Source organism: Morone saxatilis, unplaced genomic scaffold (assembly GCF_004916995.1).
Source record: "Morone saxatilis isolate NCDOM2014 unplaced genomic scaffold, NCSU_SB_2.0 Contig2, whole genome shotgun sequence".
Lineage (NCBI taxonomy): Eukaryota > Metazoa > Chordata > Actinopteri > Moronidae > Morone > Morone saxatilis.
This window is the reverse complement of record NW_023339762.1, coordinates 10,760,145-10,780,517: the sequence shown is the minus strand read 5'-3', so window position 1 is coordinate 10,780,517 and position 20,373 is coordinate 10,760,145. Positions and strand designations below refer to the sequence as shown.

Sequence of the window (20,373 nt, the reverse complement as noted above, 5' to 3'; positions counted from 1 at the left end):
ATATATATACATATGTATGTATGTATGTATATATATATATATACATATGTATGTATGTATATATATATATGTATGTATATATATATATATACATATGTGTATAAGTATTCGCTGCACCACTGTTTATATGAATACAGCACTGAGAATTTTGTTTTAGCTAGAGTAATTTAACACAATGTACACAGTTTGTGTTCTTGGATGCAAATGCTGTAAACCTTTATTGTAATCCATAGGGCAATGCTTATTATTATCACATTTGACCATTGACCATATTGAGCTTGAGCAATCAAACAAAGGATATAAAAACCACTGTGTTGAAAATTCATCACAATAGCAGGTTGTAGCTCTGCCTGAAAAATCTAAAACCTCTTTTTTCAGGTTTTTGGAAAAGACTTTCTTGTTGATTTATCACAAAGCAAAACAATAGCTATAACTTGATACCCATATAAGTGGTCTTAACGTGGGAGCAAAAGCACAGAAAATCAAACAGAAATGTAATAAGTATAGATGGTTTGTCTTATGTCCTCTTTTTATCAAAAATATTGTCTTTGGGTGACATCCAACTTTTCTCATAGCCACTGCCAAAATCTGACTCTTCCAAACCTCAAGTATTCTCAAGTGGACTTAGAGTTGTTTTGGAAAAATAGTGCAGAGAGAGAGCAAAGTGGAGTAGTTCCACATTGTAATTATGCATTCAGATACTGAGTGAGCCTGCATTTCTCTACCCGGTACACAAATCTCATCCTCAAAAAACCTATCATCTCTCAAAGCGTTCTAGGATGAACTCCTCTCCAACCTCATTTGCATTGATATGAAATTTGGACAAAAAACGATAAAGGGGGCACCCTTGGGTGATTATGGGGTCACTAGCCAACCGTCACCACGGCCAAGAAAAGAAGCAGCGCATCGGATGAAAACAGGACTCAGACTAGGGCTCATTGTGTCTGCTATCTGTTGCTACACAATGAGCCATCTCATTCTTTGGAAAGGGTGTCAGGAGTTCAGCCTTTATCACCGTGACCTGCATTTGACCTCACAGAAGGGTAGAGATGCAGCTGAAGAGTCCTCGTCAAAGCTGTGGAGACAGAAACACACCCCCGGGTGCTTCTATTAGGCTCATCACTCAGGAGGAGACACATACTCACACACACGACACACATATACCTAAATATACGTACACTTCATAGAAGAGTAATGCTGGGAATACTATGAAGAAACATCTAAAACATGTCAACCCACCCTCCTCTGCTGACGCTGTATGATGGGCAGATAGAGAGTTTAAGTAAACATGCAGCGTTATGAGCCCCCTGACAACAGTGTTTATTTTTTTTCTGACAAGAGGTGAAGGAGAGGATGAAGAAGGGAGTCGAGTTAAGACTGACAGGATTTCTGCCATGTCTTCAGTTGGAGAGCAGGTTGGGTTGGATGTTCGTGAAGTCCAAGGTCAAATGACAGTCATTTTGGTTGACAAACATCTTCTCACATGCACAACTAACAGAAAGGGCATGTGGCCACTGGGCCATTACACATATAGACACTGTTGCACAATGCTTTTAACATCGGTTGATTGTGACTGCATGCCTTTGCCATATCATAATATATATCAGTAGGGCTGGTAAGTTCCCATACAACAATGATAAAATAGCTCACATAAAAGAAATTCAACTTCTCATAAAGTCAAATGTCTAAACACAAGAATTGTTTTGTTTTTCTGGCTCTGCTCGTATCAACTTGTTTTTAACAGCAGCAGGCAGCTTTTTCATATAAACCCATTGTATGCTATCTGCTCAGCACCAAACAGACAGACAATGTTAGTGAGCTTGGGAAAATGTTGTTGCTAATGAGCTAGATATTTCCCTCAGGAGTTGGTGCACACTAAAACCAAACTACAAGGATTGTGAATATTAGACTAAATTGAACTAAAGTGGCTATAAAAAACTCTAAATGAATGCTGGTGTGGCTTGGTTTGCCAACATGTTTGCCGTTCCAACTGTGTAATACAGTAGTATGTCAATGTTATGGCCCCGAGTGGCCCAAAAAAATCTGGGATTGCAGCTTTAATCAAGAATTGTCTAATTAAGACTTAAGTTTGTGTATAATTCCTCGTCCAGTGCTGTACGCACACACAGCTCCACCATCATCATCACAGGATCACACAGTCATTATCATCCTCATCACTGTCGTCATCTTAGCTGTCATCAGTTGAACCACTAATTTTTTGTCAGTATGAATTACCCAGATCTCAACCTAACCCCAGCATTATAAAGTGTTATTCTTCCATATAGGCAAGAACCCCGCCCCACCCACCCACACACACTCATACTCACACATGAGTCCTCCACAAGGGAAACACTCTTGTTTGATTTCCACTGGTTTCGGAACAGATTAAACACCAGTGCTCAGGTCTTGGGTCAGCACCGCCGCTCATACTGTACAAACATTCCACATCCGTCTGAGGGCAGGGCGGACCTGCTGTAAGTCAGAGAGGGTGGAAAACATTTACAGTCACGTCATTTTGGCGCCCAGCAGGAGCTTATGGATACCCACACGTCAGCTTCACCCTCACATACATACATATGCACAGACTCTGGAGTTTAGGAAGACACATTTTGGTGTCAGTGGTGGTGTGAATTGATGACTCTTCCTTTGTGATCAGATAGGTTAGTGATTGGTGTATTGTTCGATATTATCTGAGCTGTTTTACTACTTTTGATCAACTCCTGTCCAGAGCTGTGGTGAAGGTGAGCCAGTGAGAGATGAACTATACCAGCAGCTACTGACAACAACACGTGGCTGTTTGCAACTGTTTTAGTTTTACACCTCACATCCCTTCAGTCTCTCTGTTAATATGTTAAAGTCTTCTATTTCTTACTTGGACTAAGGTTTCGTCACTGCACTCATTTTTCTACCTTTAATGTTAGTTAAACGTTTTTCATCATTGTGTTGTGTATTTTATGTATTCTTGTGTGCATGCTGTACAGTCAAAACAGTCTGTCATAGTTTTTGTTTTATTCTCATTCTAACTTTCTGTCTTCTATCTAATTATTGTGTTCTTTGTCTTCTGTTGTGTTGGTCCTTTGTTTCTCTTTCCTCTCCTTTTCACCTCACTTCACATTATATGTGCGATATGTGAGAAAGACATCTGTGTGTTGGATGTGGTTGTGTGTGGGTTCGTGTTTGTAAGTGCACATCTCGCTGTTAACTCTTGGGTGAGCATGTGCTCATAATGTTGTGTGATGTTATGTGTTTATATGTTTCTACCTCTATATGTGTGTGCAGTATGTATGTCAGCCACCTGTGGAGATAAGCAGATTACAGCACCTTTGCTGGCTTCTCTTACACAGGAAGTGGATAGCTGTGGTTCCAGCATCAAAAACAATTTGCCACATGAAACAACTTTTGTTCTGCCAGTTGTACCTTTTTATCCTTCAGCATTTCTAGAATTTAGAGAATCTTCTTTCTTTTTTATCATAATGCATTTCTAAAACAAAAAGTGAAATCTTACGTTTGCATAGTTTTTTATTTCTTTGAAGTTTATTTATTTTAAAGGGACAATGCACATTAATTAACAAAAGGACTTAAGTCCACTATGTAAATGTGCCAGATTTAGCCATACAAGCTTATTTTCATCTGCAGTTCCTGGCAGGTTGATGTCATATCAAAAACATTAAAAGAAAAAATACAAAAGCACGTAAGCAAAAACAAAAAGCACATAAGCGTAGATAAAATCACATAAACACAGAGTGCATAAGCACAGAAACGCAAAAAAGCACAGAGTACATAAACACTGACGAAACCACATAAGCACAGATAAAAGCACAGAAGGACAAACAATAGCAACACAATGGCTGTATTAATGTCTCCTATATGTCATAACCATATGACACATTAAGGACAACTGCTTAAGTGTTTCTACTGACTGCAATGTGGTCCTACTTGTCTGTGTTCAGCTGGTCAAACAGTAGTCCATGTGTGAGAGAATCACTGTACAACTTTGAGGCCTTCATAGTTAGATTGTCCCTAATGTCTCTATAATTTGCCGGATTGAATTTGATTCTGTTCACAACTTTTTAAACTTGTTGTTTGTTGTGTATCTATTATGATGTCTAAATATTTTATATTACATGTAAATATATGATCGTGTCATCAGCATACATCCGACAAATTACATCTAACAGACTTGTCAAGATGTAACAAATAACAGGGGACCCAAAGTTGAACCTTGAGGTACACCAACATAATTATCAATTATATCTGAGGGTTTTATGGTCTACACGAACACATTGTTTTCTATCTGTATGGTATGATTTTAATCATCTGATTACATTGAGTAAAAAAATTAACTTTGATAGCTTGATAATTAGAACCTCATGATTAACTATAATAAAGGCTTTCTTTAAAGCAAGGAAGACAGCCCCCACTATACCTCCCTGGTCTAATTTAGCCTTAATGTTTAAAAAAAAACCAAACAAAAAACAGTTGGTTTCAGTGGAATTGTGTTTTTGAAATCCAAATTGCATAAAATGCAATGAGAAAGACCTAGCATTTACATGAGATATTATCTGTTCAGAGAATTCTTGATACTGCTGGAAGGGTACTGATGGGTCTATAATTACTAACGACCATGTGGTCGCCCGATTTAAACACTGGTGTAATTGTTGCAGTTTTTCAAGCACCTGGAAACACTCCTATTGGACCAGTTCATAATTTTTGCAATGGGAGGAATGAGCTTGAATAACTAAGAGAGGAAAATAATTGTGCACACTTTGAAGTTGGTCACTTTTCTAAAAGTCAGGATGGGAGCATCAGTATTTAAAGGTTTTTATAGAATCAATGAAATAAGTATTAAATGCTGTCACCACTTTACTTGAATCATGGATCACATTTCCCTCTATATTTGGTTCTATTTTTTTTATCAATGGTATCAGATTTCTCTGTAATTTTCTTTAAATTCTGCCAGATTTCTTTAGCATTCCCATTTGCTTCACTAATAGCATTAATGAAGAATGTTGCTTTTGACTTTCTGAGCTCTTTCACAACCATATTTCTCAGTGAAGTAAATAGAGGCCTCTCATGTTCCACCTTGTTCCTGAGAGCCATCTTGAGCGCATGGTCCCTTTGTTTAATGAGTGACTGTATTTTTTTCATTTGACCATAGTAGATAATCTCTTTGGTCTGGTTTGCATATCACTTTCCTCATTAAACTGTGTTTTTTATTCACCCATTAATGAATTACAGTTACCATCAACACTTTTACTTATGAGATGCTCATTACAGTTGATTTCCTTAATTACATTTTCAAGATTGCTTAGCTGACTATTTTATACTGTTCTAGCTTCTTATGGGCTGATAGATTAAATCTCCTTTCTTACAATCAAAATCATATTGTGGTCAGATTAACCTGTAACCAGATTGTAAGATATCTTTATTCTTTATGGTCTGTTATTGAAGGCCAAGTTTATCTGAGGAATTAGTAATCCTAGTAGGTCTTAAAAATGTAACTAAAATGTTAATTTAATTCTTTCTTTTTAGCTTTTTCATTCCAGTTTATGTTAAAATTTCCCAATACAATCACTGTTAGTATCACTCTTTAAGAAGGCTGTTCAGCTTATCATAAAACAATTTTTTTGCAGATGGTGGTCTATAGATCCTAATCATAGTGAATGACATTTGGGCTAAGAGAGTTAATTTGAGAAAATAGCACACCTCCACCCCGACCATTAGTTCTATCTTGTCAAAACATATTATAGCTGTGCATTTTTAATGTGTCAGCAGTTTTCTGTGAACCATGTCTGATAGGCATAGGAAGTCCAAATTTGATTTATACAGAAGATGTTGTAGTTGTTCACTTTTAGGAATACCTTTGAAAATTAAAATGTCCGTCTAATAACCCATTTGATGTAGACTAAGAGTCCCACAGAATGCGTGCCTGGTTCACTGATTGACTTGATTGGTGAGGAAGAGTTTTTCCTTTATACATGATTTGCCATGGAAGGTGGTGTGATGCTTGGCAAGATTACCGGTGTAGTTATGGAATCAGCTAAAAATTCATCCAGTCAGCTGGCTTCAAAGGTAAGAAAATTGCGGTTAACAGTAAATTCATGCTCTAATATCATCCAAGCCCAGAGAGTGATGCACATTCTCTGTGAGTGCTGCTGGATGATAACGATCTGGACCCACGTCTCCCTCAGTTGGCCCAGGATTAAGATAATTAAGATGTGACAAACAGATATCCACAATGATTCCATAGAGGTTTGGGAGATTTGCGTTTGGTCGTCTTTTTAATTTGTTTAGTAGTATTTGGGATGATTGCTTTTCCATTATTCAAAACGTTGCAATATGAAGTGAATTGTCCGAAAGAAAAACATATGCCTGTATATCCACAAAACAAGGGAAACACTAGATGTTTGGTGTTTTAATTTCTGGTGTGTTGAGCTTGATTGAATGTGTTGACCAAACTCTGAAATAGCAACAAAAGTCACAATATAAATGACAATGCGTACAGTAATCTTAAAGTGAAGCAAGTTGTTTTTGTACGGTTACCACTTGCAGTAGGCCGATGGAATTGCTGTTGTAAAGAAGAATTTTAAAGGTTGGATGGCAGCGAGACAGCACCTGCCTTACGGCATGCTGCTATCTTAGCTGACTGTTGACCCCAGAGTCATGTTACACTCTCAGTAGATAGACATATGATTTAAATCCATGCATGGCTGTGTCAAATGTAAGTTTTTCCAGGCCCTAGTAGCAGTTACAGAAGATAATAAAACTGTTTTACCTTTTTGGAGTTAATTTTTGAGTTTTTAAAGATTTCTCATTTATTTGTCCTGTTGTGCAAGTGTGGCTTGATATGTCTTGGCTTGAGAATGAGATTGTCTTCATTGCATTCCCTGTTGACACAACAGCCATGCACCCTTCATCACACTCCAGCTCTTGTCTCTTAGTGTAATGTCGGGAGAGAAAAACCAACACACAGTCCTGACTCTGCCAATCCACTCCCCTCCTCTCGTTTCGTCGTCGCTAGGCAGCCCTCTTTCTTCAGCACTTTCTTTCTCTTCCTCCTTTTCGAGCATCTGAAAGGGGTCAATGCCTCTGCATGATGGAACCACAGGGCTAAAAGTCTTTGGGCCAGACACTGGAGGAGTCCACTACTAATTGCTCTCAGCGAATCCCCAACCATTGTCCTCCACTGGGATTCAATTTGAATTTGAATGGAGGTAGCTAGCTGGTGCTGAGAGTGTAAGGTACACAAATGACTGTCACTGGGAATGGATAGCAGCGCTACAGGGATTGTGAACTTGTCCTCTAAATAAGCACTGTTGGCTTTTTGGCTCTGCATAAGTTACGGTGTGTTTGCACTAGCATAAGCGCCATATTGATGTACGCTTGGCTGAAGTAGTATTGGGATTGAATGGGAGATGTTTTTGGGTGGACATTTTGTCAAGAGGATTTCTTTTTGCCTTTGAGGTGTTAAGTTGTTCCTTGCCATTTTGCAGCATCACATTACATCATTAGACACATTAAGCATAAAGAGGGAGTTTGAGAAAAAAAATATTTAGAAGCACAAAGCTGTTCCACTTGACATTCATACTTTTTTTATGCTTAAAGCTATTTGCCTTTGTTTTCATCTGTGACTGCTAGGACACTATAAGACAAGTTCAAGTTGTCCCTCAAGTGCAAAAGTCAATACATCCAAAAGAAAGACGGAAAGACAGTGAGAAGGACTGGCCAGGTCTTCTCCGACAGACAGACAGACAGCTGAACAAATTGCCAGACCTCCCCCTCCCTGCAGTTCACTTGTTCCTTCTCTATAAAGGCGAGGGTCCTGGTCCGTGTCCCCCTCTTCTCCTGCCCCACTAGTGGTTAATTGAGCCCTGCCAGGCCTCGCCCCTTTATTGCCTCCATTTGTCAAAGCCTGCAGGCATGAATGGTGCCAGAGACCTTATACAAATGAGGAGCCTCCTCGCCTCTCCATCTCTCTCCATCTCTCTCCATCCCTCCATCCCTTTATCACTCTCTTCATCCCTGAGAGCAAACAGGTCTGACCCAGGGCAGCTCCGGGCAAACAGTGGCTCAACAAAGGCAGTGGCTCTGTCAGGGTGTATGGGCAGGTGGCTGATGTTCTCCCTGACACCTCCTAGGTCAGTGGCGCTAAATCTCACTCAGGCAGATGTGATAAGCTTACCTTATGGCATCCACATCTTCTGCTACTCCAAACAATTACCCCAAAAACCATGCATGTTAAAACAACATCATGGCTTTGTTGTGGATTAATCCAGACCTTGTAGACCTAAGTGGGGAACAGGTGTACAGTGGGAGGTATTGTACAGCGCCAGAGTCTGTCCAGTGTGAGGCTGTCATCAGCACATGTGCTGCTGCCATCCCGTGTCCCACATACTGCAGATAAGAGCAGCCATTCAGCCTAGCAGCAAGCCATTCACTATAGTCATCTTTGTTTGCCTAGGCTAGAGACAGACCTGTAATGTACATGGGAGGGGGCAGGAGCTCTTACAGGCCCAACAGAATACAAGGAAGAATGACAGAATGAAGGAAACACCAAATGAAAGAAAGAGAGTCGGTGCAGTGCCATATGGAATCGCAGTACACAGGAGACTGTTTGTCTGTCACCATATCAAATTAAAGCAAAATTAGAATTAGAATTGAAGTCAGCCCAGAGTTTCATAAGGCCCTGCTGGCTAGGTCTTTGTGGATTTTCCCCTTCTCAGTGGCACAGTTGCTGTCTTAAGGGCCACTTTACTGATTTTTGACATGAATCCTACTGTTCTGGTGTCAGGATGACGTGTACAATTCAAGCATACAGTACTGACACATTTTGTGCCTTAAAAGTCCAGTGTGTACACATTTCTATTGGCAGAAAGGGAATATAATATTAAAAATAAGAATCATGTTGCCGTTATCCTAGCCGGCATGTTTCCACAGTAGCCCAGAATGGACAAACCAAACACTGGCCTTAGCTAGGGCTTGTGCTGTTTTCGCGAGTTTTGCGGCCTCCATAGTTGTTCCTACAGGTTTGGAAAGCAAAAAGTATTCAGTTTGTTGCAATCCACTAAATCCTACACACTGGTCCTTTAAGAGCTTACACCTAAAAATCAATAGCATATGTAAAAGGTGTCGGAGCACACAAACCTGACAAATTCATCTTGTATGTTACTAGAAGAAGAACTACAATATAGTTTGAAGTTAAGGGCTGATGACATACTGGAGGAAAGGGACAAAAGAAAAGTATGGCTGGAATTAGATATTTGAGGCAACAAATATCAACAACACAAAAGTGTCAAAATATTGAATATCACCATATTAGAATAATGGTATATAGTAGTATATGTCCTATCCATACATCTTCATTTAGCTTGTGTAATGTATACAAATAGTCCAAAAGGATAGCATATTTTAAACACATGCACTTCGTCCAGTGATAAGAAAGTGTATCTAAAAGAGGCAGCAATTTAGGCTGCTGCTGATAGTGGTGCAATTAGAAGCTAGCTTGTCTCACCAGCTTGGTAGCAGGTGGTATGATACAGACTGCTTTGCCGGGAACCATCAGGTACAGATGACTAGTAATATGTTTGCTGCAGGGCAACTGAAACTGAGTCACCATGGAGCAGTCTCACTGTGACTGGAGTTTTATTCTGTTGCCCACATCAGTGAAGAGGGAGTGCCGTTTTTTTATGATGGGAAACAAAAGTTTACACATTTGCATCACAAAGACTTTCTCCTACATTTAAAGCAACATTATGTAACTTTTTAATAACAGCTTCAAAATAATTTTGATGCTTCACTGACTTTATAGGGTGAATGGTGCCGTCAATACCATTCGGTGCTTGTTCTTGTACTATGTGACTATTGGTTGCTGTGTCAGGAAAAGGGCGTAATGCTTTGTTCACTTTATGGAGAAAATGTTTTTTGGTCTTCCCCCTGATGACCTCTGGCTGCTTTGCCTCAACTCTTGGTAATTTACAAAGTTTTGTTATGGACACTAAAGTCACTGCTAACTACTGCTAACTGTGACATTAGCTGCCATTAGCTAGTTAGCTCAGTTAGCTGTGCTGCAAGAAGTGGGAGCTCATTGGAGCACTGGGGTAGTGGTAGTACAGTTAGTGTACACGATTGAACTCACATCCTGTATAAATATAAAATATAAAATGCTCCCCGATTTTATTACCTTAGGGTCCATAAGCAACCCTGAATCTCCAAATTTTCTTGCATCAAACTGTTAATATTTTGAAACTCAACACAGTTCAGAGTCTGAACAGAGAGGAATTCAGTAGAAATTATAGTAATGTAGCCAATGAAACAGGGATAAACTATCTCTTAATATTGTCATACATTTATTCACAAATCTGCAAACATAATATATCCATATCTTGATGTATTGTATATTATATGTATTGTATTCATGTGTGTTTGTGCATGTGTCTGCCCCACCCACTGGGGTGCCATGCCCCGGTACAGGGGTCTTTGTTGTGAGTGCGAAGCCATGAGTCAGGCCTGTGGGAACAAGCCCAGCTTCTCTCCTCCCTCTCCCACGCTTTCACACTCATCCCATCCTGTGTACCTCTACTTCACCCCTGTTGATGGGGAGGCGGTGTTCAGTGAACACTGCCATGGAAAAATTCACACACACATGTGTAAGGGTCATCAGACCCTGAGAAAAAGAATGTGCATGGGATTGTATGTGCATATGTGTTTGCATATGTGTGCATCTGTGTGTGACTTTTTTTGCTATTGATTGATGGCTATTCCTGCTTCTGTTGTCTATTACCAACCCTGCCTAACATGAAGTAGGCTAATGTATTGTTGAAAATAGGTTGCATATAGTTTGAGATTAGGAGGTAAATGGAAAAAGCCACAAATAAATTCATAAGCTACCCACATCTTATATTTAATAATTTACTGTAATGTACTACGTTACTTATATTTAAAATTGTAGATCATCTGAACCAAAGTGCAACCTTTATATGTCTGAAAACGTACTTTGTTACTAGTAGTAGCACACACTTACAAGTATAAATAAGTATAGTATATTGGATCAGAAATTATTAGAAATACCAAATATATAATCCTGTAGTCTTGTTAGCAGTTTTGTGTTACCCTGCAAATGCTGAGATGACCTTAAATATGACCTTATCTATAGATAATATATATATCACAAAATCATTAACACAAATACTGAATACATATCAAACTGTAATGAGGTGCATCTCCTCAGACTTTGAGTCATCACTGGCTGCTGCAAGGTCTTTTTTTTTTTTGGAATAGACAGACCAACATCAAACTGAGTAAAAGCTTCAAGTTTAATGATCTAATTGTCCGTAAGTCAAAGGGTCTAACTAGTGTAGTAACCTGGCTCCCATGAAGTCTTGCCAGTGTCGTATTTTTCTCCCAGTCTCAATCTGGCAGTACCCAGTGATCCCCATCCAATGGGTGCCATCTGGCTGGCTGTGCCCCAATCAAAGAACTCATTTGGGGGGTTAACGTAGCAGCAGCAGAGTGACGGGGGAGGGTGTGAGGGGCAGAACCAGGCAGCCAGACCAGACCCAGGCCAGGGGGCTTTGAAGCCCCTCACCCTAGCCCACAGACAGGGGGTCTGGGCCAACTAGCCAGAGCAAGAGAGAGTGAGAGAGAAGGGCCTTTATCAGCAAGCCCGAGTACAATTGTGGTGTGCTGTGTGGGAGTTGGGGGAGTTAACTCTTTGTATAGCTGAATGGATGAATAGAAGAGGAGGGATGAAACACTAGCATCTCCCCCTCACTCACTAAACCCCCCCCCCCCCATGCTGGATCTCTGTATGTTTTAGCTCGGCCATCCCGGGGCCCCAGGGCCCCTCTCCATGGACAGACCGACAGATACCATCAATTACCAAGGCCAGCCCCTGGCCACCATATGGCCAGTGGCTGTATAGGAAAAGGGCCTGTTCACTTCACAGCACCAGCCCTGCATATGCTGCAAGCCAACTAGCATAGATGCTGTGCAAATTGTGTGTCTTTTGTACGTATGTGTGTGTGTGTAATGTGCTGCAGTGGCATAGGTTTGGCTAGTGTTACAGGGTGGCCTAAGTGTCAGGGGGTCAGGGTTGAGTTACAGGGTTGGGTTCTACCTGCGTGTGTGTGTGTGTGGTGTAGTGTGTCTTTGTGTATTTGGTATCTCTATCTTTGTGTGGACCAAATAGAATTTTGGACTGTAACGTGAGGACATTTTAGGAAAACTAGGACATTTTGGTCAGTCCTACTGCTTCAAAGGGCCATTTGAGGGTTCAGACTTGGTTTGAGGGTAAATTAGGTTTAGGTAAGTTTAGGGTGGGGTACTCCTACAATGTAAGAAATTGGAGGACAAAATCCACAGTCCTCATTACGTCTGAAAGGTGTATTCTTAAATTAAAAACTACCGTAATATGACACTTAACGTGTCCATAATTTGTGCAAGTTGGACTTTTGTCAAGCACACTGAAAGGCCTGCTTGAAGTTAATAAATGCAGGAAAAGGTGCGTCTGTTAAAGCTTTCACATGGGCTGGATGTCACCATTGTACAGCACAAACTGTTGTTTTTATGAGCCAATCAGAATGCATTTTTGCACAGAACTAGGACTGCAGATTTTGTAAGTCATGATAGGAAAGGATCGCCTCAGGGCCAGTAAGAACAGAATACTGATTACAGCGACCACTTTCAACGTACGTATTCAGATAGAAGTATTGCATTAAGATAGACTTAAAAAAAACGGAACCTATCCTTTTAAGGTCATCACGGTGAGGGGTTCGAGAATGCATGTCAATGTTGGTACAGAAGTCTGTGTGTCTGTGTGTGTGTGTGTGTTTGTACGTACAACTGTAATTCACGTTTCAGCTGACAAAGCCATTATCTTCACCTGACAGCAAATCAATACACATGATCAGACACATTTAAACCGGACACTTTTTGTAATATAAAAGCACACATAGCAAAAAATGTCAGTCAAGCTGTCTTTGTGCTCTGCACTCCCAACTTCTTGGAGAGGACAAATCTTCCCAAATGCAGTGTAATTTTATTATATGTGTCTGTTCGAAATCAAACCGCAAGTGGAAAAGAAATCCTGCTCTTGTTGGCCTCCTCTCACTACATGCCCATTAACAAAAAACACATTGCCTTATAGGTGGGGGAGGGAGGGAAGGAGGGAGGGAGGTTGAGACAGAGAGAGAGAGAGAGAGAGCGAGAGATGTTTCTGTTTGATATATAATGTGAGAAAGAGCCAACAGCAAAACAAGGAAACATCTGGGTGATTAATCTTTTGGGAGGGAGGAAAACAGGGAGGCAAATAGTACCAGCCAGAATAGGTACACACACTGACACACATGAACACACAAAATATGCACACACATCCACACACAAACAGCTGGGAGCCAGAGACAGTGATCCATGTGAGTCACGATCCTCATTAATATTATATCAAAGCTTCTTTGATTAAAGCTCTGGTTGCATTAGGAGGAGTTGAAAAAATTTAAGGAAACTTAACTATAACCAATTTGAGACCCGCTTGTTAAGAACTCTTGTGCACCATTTACTTTTTTTACTAGTATGTTTTAGTCTTTAATTCCCAAGAAAGTGTTTTTCATTTTTAAACTTCTACCCAAGGCGCTTTTACTGGGAACATATGCTCTTCTCATTCGGTAACACACATTCACACTGCCTGGTACAACCACAGCAGTCACACTTTCTGCCACTGTGCTTTACTCCACTGGAGCAGCTGCAGGCAAAGCACCTTGCCTAAAGGAGGGAAAGTGTTACTCATTCACTTTCCCCCACCCAAATTATGCCTTTCTTGGGATCTAAACCACATACCTACTTATCACAAACCAGCCTCTGTAACCTCTAGGCTACTGTTGTGTTACTAGCACAGCACAGAAAGGTCCATGCTTTTGCCAATTATCTGAGGAGTATGTTGGTGCTGGTTTTACTTCATTGTGTCCATTACTTATTCATTTTGTTGCAGTACATGCTTGAGATGTTTTTTTTTTAGTGCACAGTATGAGCATAGCACTTTTAAGTCAAAATGTTAATCTAGAATGCATTCCATGTGTCCAGCATATGTTTACATTAATGAACATGTGTAATACATTTTTATTACACTTCTTTACAGCATCGGTACATACAGTTTACTGCAACACAGAGGCAGCTGTAGTTTTGCAATAGACTCTTTTTCATTCCCTCAGGCAATGGGCTATGAATCCTTGAGGCAGGACAGGGCACTACTGTTTACTTTAGCTGAAGCTGACTTACAGTAACAGTAAGAGGCTGCAGCATAACAACCCAAGTGGGGATGAGTTGAAACTAGCACATTTTTGCTGCCTCGCAAACTGATGAGATGGACAGATAGACAGCGAACATCTGTTAAGCTGAGCATACGAGCACTCACAAGCACACACACACACACAAACACACCCTTGTCATACACCCACTAGAGGCTCAGCAAGGCTCTGGTCATATTATAGCCATTGTAGGTGTCCTATAATAGGCACACACACTGACAACACATGACAAAACCACAGACACGCACGTACAAACACATACACCAGTGACGTTAAAGCTTGGAAAGCGCATAGCCCGTCTCACGCACAGTTGGTACTGTGATACTGTGAATAGCCCATGTTGGCACCATATGTTGTTTAGAGGGAATTCATTGTATAACATGCAACAATTTGACACATAAATCACTGCCATTTTAGCAATATCTTCATATCTGTAGCAGTAAGTAACCTCTAAAAAGAACAATGGGTTGTTAAAAAAATGTATGTTCATTTTAAAAACTTGCATAGGGAGTTAAGGGACTATTTTGTCCTTGTTTTTCCAGTTTTGTTTGGTGCTGTTGGGTGAATAATTTTTTGCCTATGCAAATGTGTGCAAAATAAGTACGGGAAAAAGGAAGGTGGGTTTTGGGTTTCCAAGTGGTTGGAGTGGTTGGCTTGGGCATACATTCATGCTTCATTCAGAGTGAATGAAGGCGACATTGAAATGGGTGTGTACCATGCTCTGCCCATCAATGATGTCACGCTGATTTTGGGCAATGATGTGGCTGGGCTCATCAGCCAGCACACCTGGTAGTTGTCCGGGTACTGCATGATAGTAATGACTCGAAGAAAACGAGGAACGGTATCCTGACGTGTTAGTGTAGTCACATGCACTATGAATGCGGCCAGTCCAGATTCCTTCGTTCCAGTTCAGATTCCTTGAAGCATGCAAAATCAGGAGGTCCCTAATAATTGCTTGTATTGTTCCTGTTTAAGTCTCATTTGTCTGTCTAGCATAATGAATTGCTAAATTGGTACAATGTTCAAAGCCATAATGGTCATACTGTGAGCGGGCCTTTAGTTGCTTTGCCCAAATGACTAGAAAGTAGCCGCGCCACATCATAATTTTGTTAATGACGTCAATAGCTTCAGGCAGCAACTTTACTCAGGTACAGGGTTAGAAAAGGAAAAAATTCAATCTCTATATGCAGTGGGGCTAAGCAGCGTGTTTCCAGGCAACCAAGTTTTGACTTTATTACCTGTTGTTGGTTCATCACTCAAGTTCTCCAGCCAAATTACCAGACCTTATAGAGCAAAATCATCTGATTAATACTCAAGAAACCTCCACATGTCCATGCATCTCAGGAGCAGGGCGCACCAGTAAATTTTGCTAACCCTGTGTGTGTTGGTAACACTGTTCCATCCGGTAGTGAAACATCTCTTTTGGTTAATTCCTCATGTGTGCTTGCCACGGTCTCACAGCCGGGCAATAACACTGTGCATATGTTTATCAAAGAGGAATCTGCAGAATATACAGAAAAAACATTTAAGTCTTCTGTCACTGATTGACAGTACAATCAGTTTTCTTTTGTTGCACACACATGCATATACACACACGCTCATTGCTCTGTTAGTGGTGGCGGTGGGCCAATCTGAAGTCCCGGCCTCGGTCCCATTGTGCTGGGGTTTTCCACTCAGACACACTGGCATTGGAGGGCCCAGCCAGCCTCATGTGAACCCTCCTACAAAACCAGAATGCACACACAGACATGCACTTATGCACGAAAAAACACGCACTACACAATGTACTACAGAGGTTTATCCAAAGTATAATTAGAAAAAGCACCTAACAAAACACATGTACAGAGGCAGGAAGTGCAGCCAGTGGCTCTTGGCTGCCTGTTCAAATCTCTCCTGTTTGTCACAAGACCAGATCTTTACGAACGTCCTTGCTCCAATTTAGTGGATGTGTGACAGACCGGCTGCCCACTCAAGTGGAAGAGGCATCTGTTGTCCAGTGTGTGTGTGTGTGTGTGTGTGTGTGTGTGTGTAAAGCTTAATCCAGGTGCCTCCTCTCCAAGGAGTATTACTCAAGAAGAAATTAGTATGGTAATTCTTTAGTCGGGTCTTGCATCTAAATGCATCTAATTTTATGTAATCAATATTGTGTTGTAATTCAGTGTACAAAGTACTTTGCCATGCCATTTGATGTAGAGATGATGATGAATGGTGTTTTTCTGTTTTTACCTGGTAAATGGGATAATCAGTTTTAAATATTTAAATAAATTTTAGGTTTAGCTTTAGCTTTTGGTGTCAGCAGCCTGAATCTGAATATGCTAGATATTGTAACTCACACCTTCTTTGTTGCTGCGCCCTTGGCCTTCATATTAAGTCGAAATACACTGATATGAAGTCTTATTTTCACCCAGATCTGGCCATGATGACTGATTCTCAAGACTGTGGATTGTCTGCTTGCACTGCTGTGAAAAATCATGGTGGGCCACAATGCATAGTCGATGCTGGGTATCTTATAGTGTGCAGGAATTCAGGATTCAGCCCTCCGATATTATCGGACATCCCTACTTCTGACCTTAATGAGTTGAGGCCAATAAAAAGTTTGATTTGTACATTACATATTGGAAACAGCACAAAATTTGACTTTGAGTCTGTATTTATTATTTAAACGTGTTATGTCCACAAATGTTGTGGACACAAACCCATCTACAGCTTTTATTGCAATTCTTGGCTATATACTAAACTTGACTTGACGTAAGCTGCAGTATTATTTTGCTTCTTCTTATTATTCTCATACTCATTATGATCATCATTATAGCATATATACTGCCAATACTGCCCCCAGTGTTTCCATTGTTTTTGTAGTCAATCCCTTACCAGTTCCAACCAGAACTGATAGCTGCTGCACTTAGTAGCTGCAATAACTCTCCCACAGCCAGTGAGGTGGAAGGAGTGGATGTGGACTTGAAATCCCTACTTCCCCTCCTCATTCCCATACCGCTTTCTTTCCCATTCCTGTTGTGGGGACAGAAAGGAATCCATCCGGTCACACGTTGTGCAAAACCACACAGTTAGGTCAAGGGGATCGTTGCTGGCTGTGACTATGCCAGATTGTTATCACTGCATAATCCTCTCTGAGAAGAGGCAATGACACACCGACCCTGTTATTCTGTGACACTGCAGATGATCTTTTTACAGTATGGCTACACACAACCTGTTAGAAATAGAAATGGTGCCTTCCTTCCTGACTTGGCTTGCACATGTGCTGTTTTATTTTGGATAATCTGCAATGTATCAAATTGTATTTAGCCTATTTTAACGTAATTTTAAAGTACTTTATTTTTCTGTGGGATTTTTGTGTGATTTGTATATTTAATTGCACCAGGACACATTCCTCGTAGGTGTAAAAACCTACTTGGCAATAAACATAATTCTGATTCTGATTCTGATTCTGAACAGAAACAAGATCATTACAGGCTGGTTGTGATGAGGGCATGCATACAGTAAGACTTTTATAGCCTGCCCATGACAGAAAAAGGCTGTGTGTACTCTACAAGTACGGTACTTGGGCACAGTTTTGAAGTACTTGTACTTCACTTGATTAATTCCATTTTCAGTGGCACATTTTGTGCTTTTTACTCCATTACATTTATTTAATAACTTCAGTCACCAGTTACTTTGCAAATTCAGATTAACAATACATTATATATACAACAAATAAATGATGATTATTAGATCAGATTTTATTGATCCCTTGAGGAAATTCAGAAGCTTTCAAGCAGTATATAAAGTAATTCAAATAAGCGCTAACTTTTCCATCTGCAAATTAATACGTTTACTAATTGTACATTAAGTGTATTTTGATGCTACTTCTTTTTCTGGTTTTAATTAGGTAAAATTCTGAATGTAAGGCTTTTACTTGTAACAGAGTATTTCTACACTGTGTGTTACTACTTTTAGTACTTCTTCCACTCCTATCTGTTATCTGTTATTTATTACATGGTAAACACAATTCGGTTGGTGTATGAATGTGAATGAATGAAGGAGTTAGTTTCCGTTAGATGGGTTTTGCCATCACTGTGTAAATGTGTGTGAATGTGCGAATGTGGCATGTAGTGTAAAAGTACTTTGAGTGGTTGGAAGACTAGAAAGGCGCTATGTAAGGACAGTCTATTTACCATTTTATTCTCACTTTAAAGGCATAAATTATTTTTTTATTTGTGTTTTGCATATTTCTATGCACTATTGTATAGCTGATTGCATATGTGAATGCATTTAAGATAACTACACAGAAAAAGACAGAGACATGCTATTATGTTGCTCACAGACATAAACAAAAAAAAACAAAAAAAGTTGCTGAGAGGTTAATGCACCGTGGGCTCCATAGCAACAATGGAAGACAGAAGGATCCATATCATTGTCCATACCAACTGAGGCTCTCCTGGGTTTGTTGTTTCAAACAAATCCCTGTTCTTCCTATCACAGTCACAACACTCCCACTGCTGCAGCACTGCAGCCCTGTGTGTGTACATGTGTATGTGTGTGTGTGTGTGTAAGAACATGTGAGCTACCACCAAGCAGACTTTGTTTAGGTGGGTATGGTGTGATTCAGTGTGTGTTTGTGTGTGTGAAATCAAATTCTAGCGATAAAGTGGGAAAGATGCACTTATGACTGTTCGTTTTACAGCAGTTCAGAGTTCAGTTGGATGAAGAGTAAGAAAAAGTAACATTACAGTAATGTTTGTGTTCATTGCATTTGTTTTGATCTAGGACAATATAGATGTAAAATCTTGTTTAATCTCATGTTTTTCATGACCCTTTCAATGTTTGTCATCTCACGGTCAAGCATTTATGAAACATGTATTTCTCTAAATGCTCATCTTCTATAACAGTGCCTCTAAATCTACTAACCAAAGGGTGTTTATAATGTCTCGGCTAATTAGCATCAAACTAAACTAGCATGAACGCTTCAGTTCCAATGCAAATTCCCTTTCCTGGGTCTTGCCCTGGGAGATTGTACTACGTGGCCTGAGTGAGCGAACCAAAGCGAAGCCACATATGTCTTGCATTTGGACATTAAAGCCGACTATTATGAGATTAAATCAGGGACTTGTGATATATTCGGTTCAAATCTCAGCTCCCACCAGCCCCAGTCACGCAGAGGGAACTTTTTAAACTGATATTATGTTCTGCCAAAGCTTCACAATCAACCACAATGAAAAGGAAGAGACTAAAGGTGTTTCGTCTTGAATTATTGCTCAGATAGATTTGGGCCATGGGGAAGATTCAGCTGATTCTGTAAAACCTTTTTTTTTTTTTAAAACTGCAGGTTAAAAGGGTCGTAGGCCTGAGGATAGAGTCTTTTCACTGCTATGCACTCATATAGCACACAAATACACATGCACGTCCTTTTTTTCCTCGAGAAGTTTGCAGGTATTCTCCTTTGAGCACTAGATGTGGCTATCTTTTACTATGTTGTTAGGGTTGTCGGGCAGCAAGGACTTAACTGGAAGTCAAATTATACCGTTTAATTGTTTTTAAAGGAGAAATATGCTGTTGTGTGATGAATTACGATAAAAAGGGGCCCTGAGCAGCGTGGTGATATTGGATATTAATGTTGTTCTTTGCACCTACTCCCTCCGCTGACAAGCCTGGGCCCTGTAAAAAGGCTTTTTTATTATGTGGAGAATATTGTTACATGTACAATAAAATCACAAAGCGGGGACAGAAACCTGCAACATGTTAGTGCACTTAAAAGAAAAAGAGAAGAAATCTAAATGAGCAAGTGTGCCTTTGTATTATTAGCATGTATTGTTGTGTGTCCCATGTCTTATTTATGCACATATCTCAAGTTGCCTTCCCTGTACCAAACCTCCTGGGGCATTTTTCAGCACGTGTGTTTGTGTGTTTGGCAGAGTGGGAGCTCCCCTGTCCCTGTCCTGTCGGCCCGTTGGGTGATGAATGACCCCCAGGTCCAATAGTGACAACTCTGCTCCTAATGACTAACTGGCTGACTGACTGGCCTTAATGGAGGACCTGCAGAACTCTGGCAGTCTCTGCCTGCCTGTCTCTCTCTCGCTCT

At 40.3% G+C, this 20,373-nt stretch overlaps 1 protein-coding gene across 1 annotated transcript in view; it reads left to right on the top strand.

Annotated features, from left to right (window-relative positions):
- kcnq1.2 (potassium voltage-gated channel, KQT-like subfamily, member 1.2) overlaps positions 1-20,373 on the top strand; it is a gene marked incomplete at its 5' end in the record, with an annotated part of 165,374 nt that overhangs the window by 59,189 nt on the left and 85,812 nt on the right. The window contains 1 exon segment of the mRNA XM_035664282.1: positions 1,360-1,365. Within this exon segment, the coding sequence (XP_035520175.1) occupies positions 1,360-1,365 (6 nt within the window).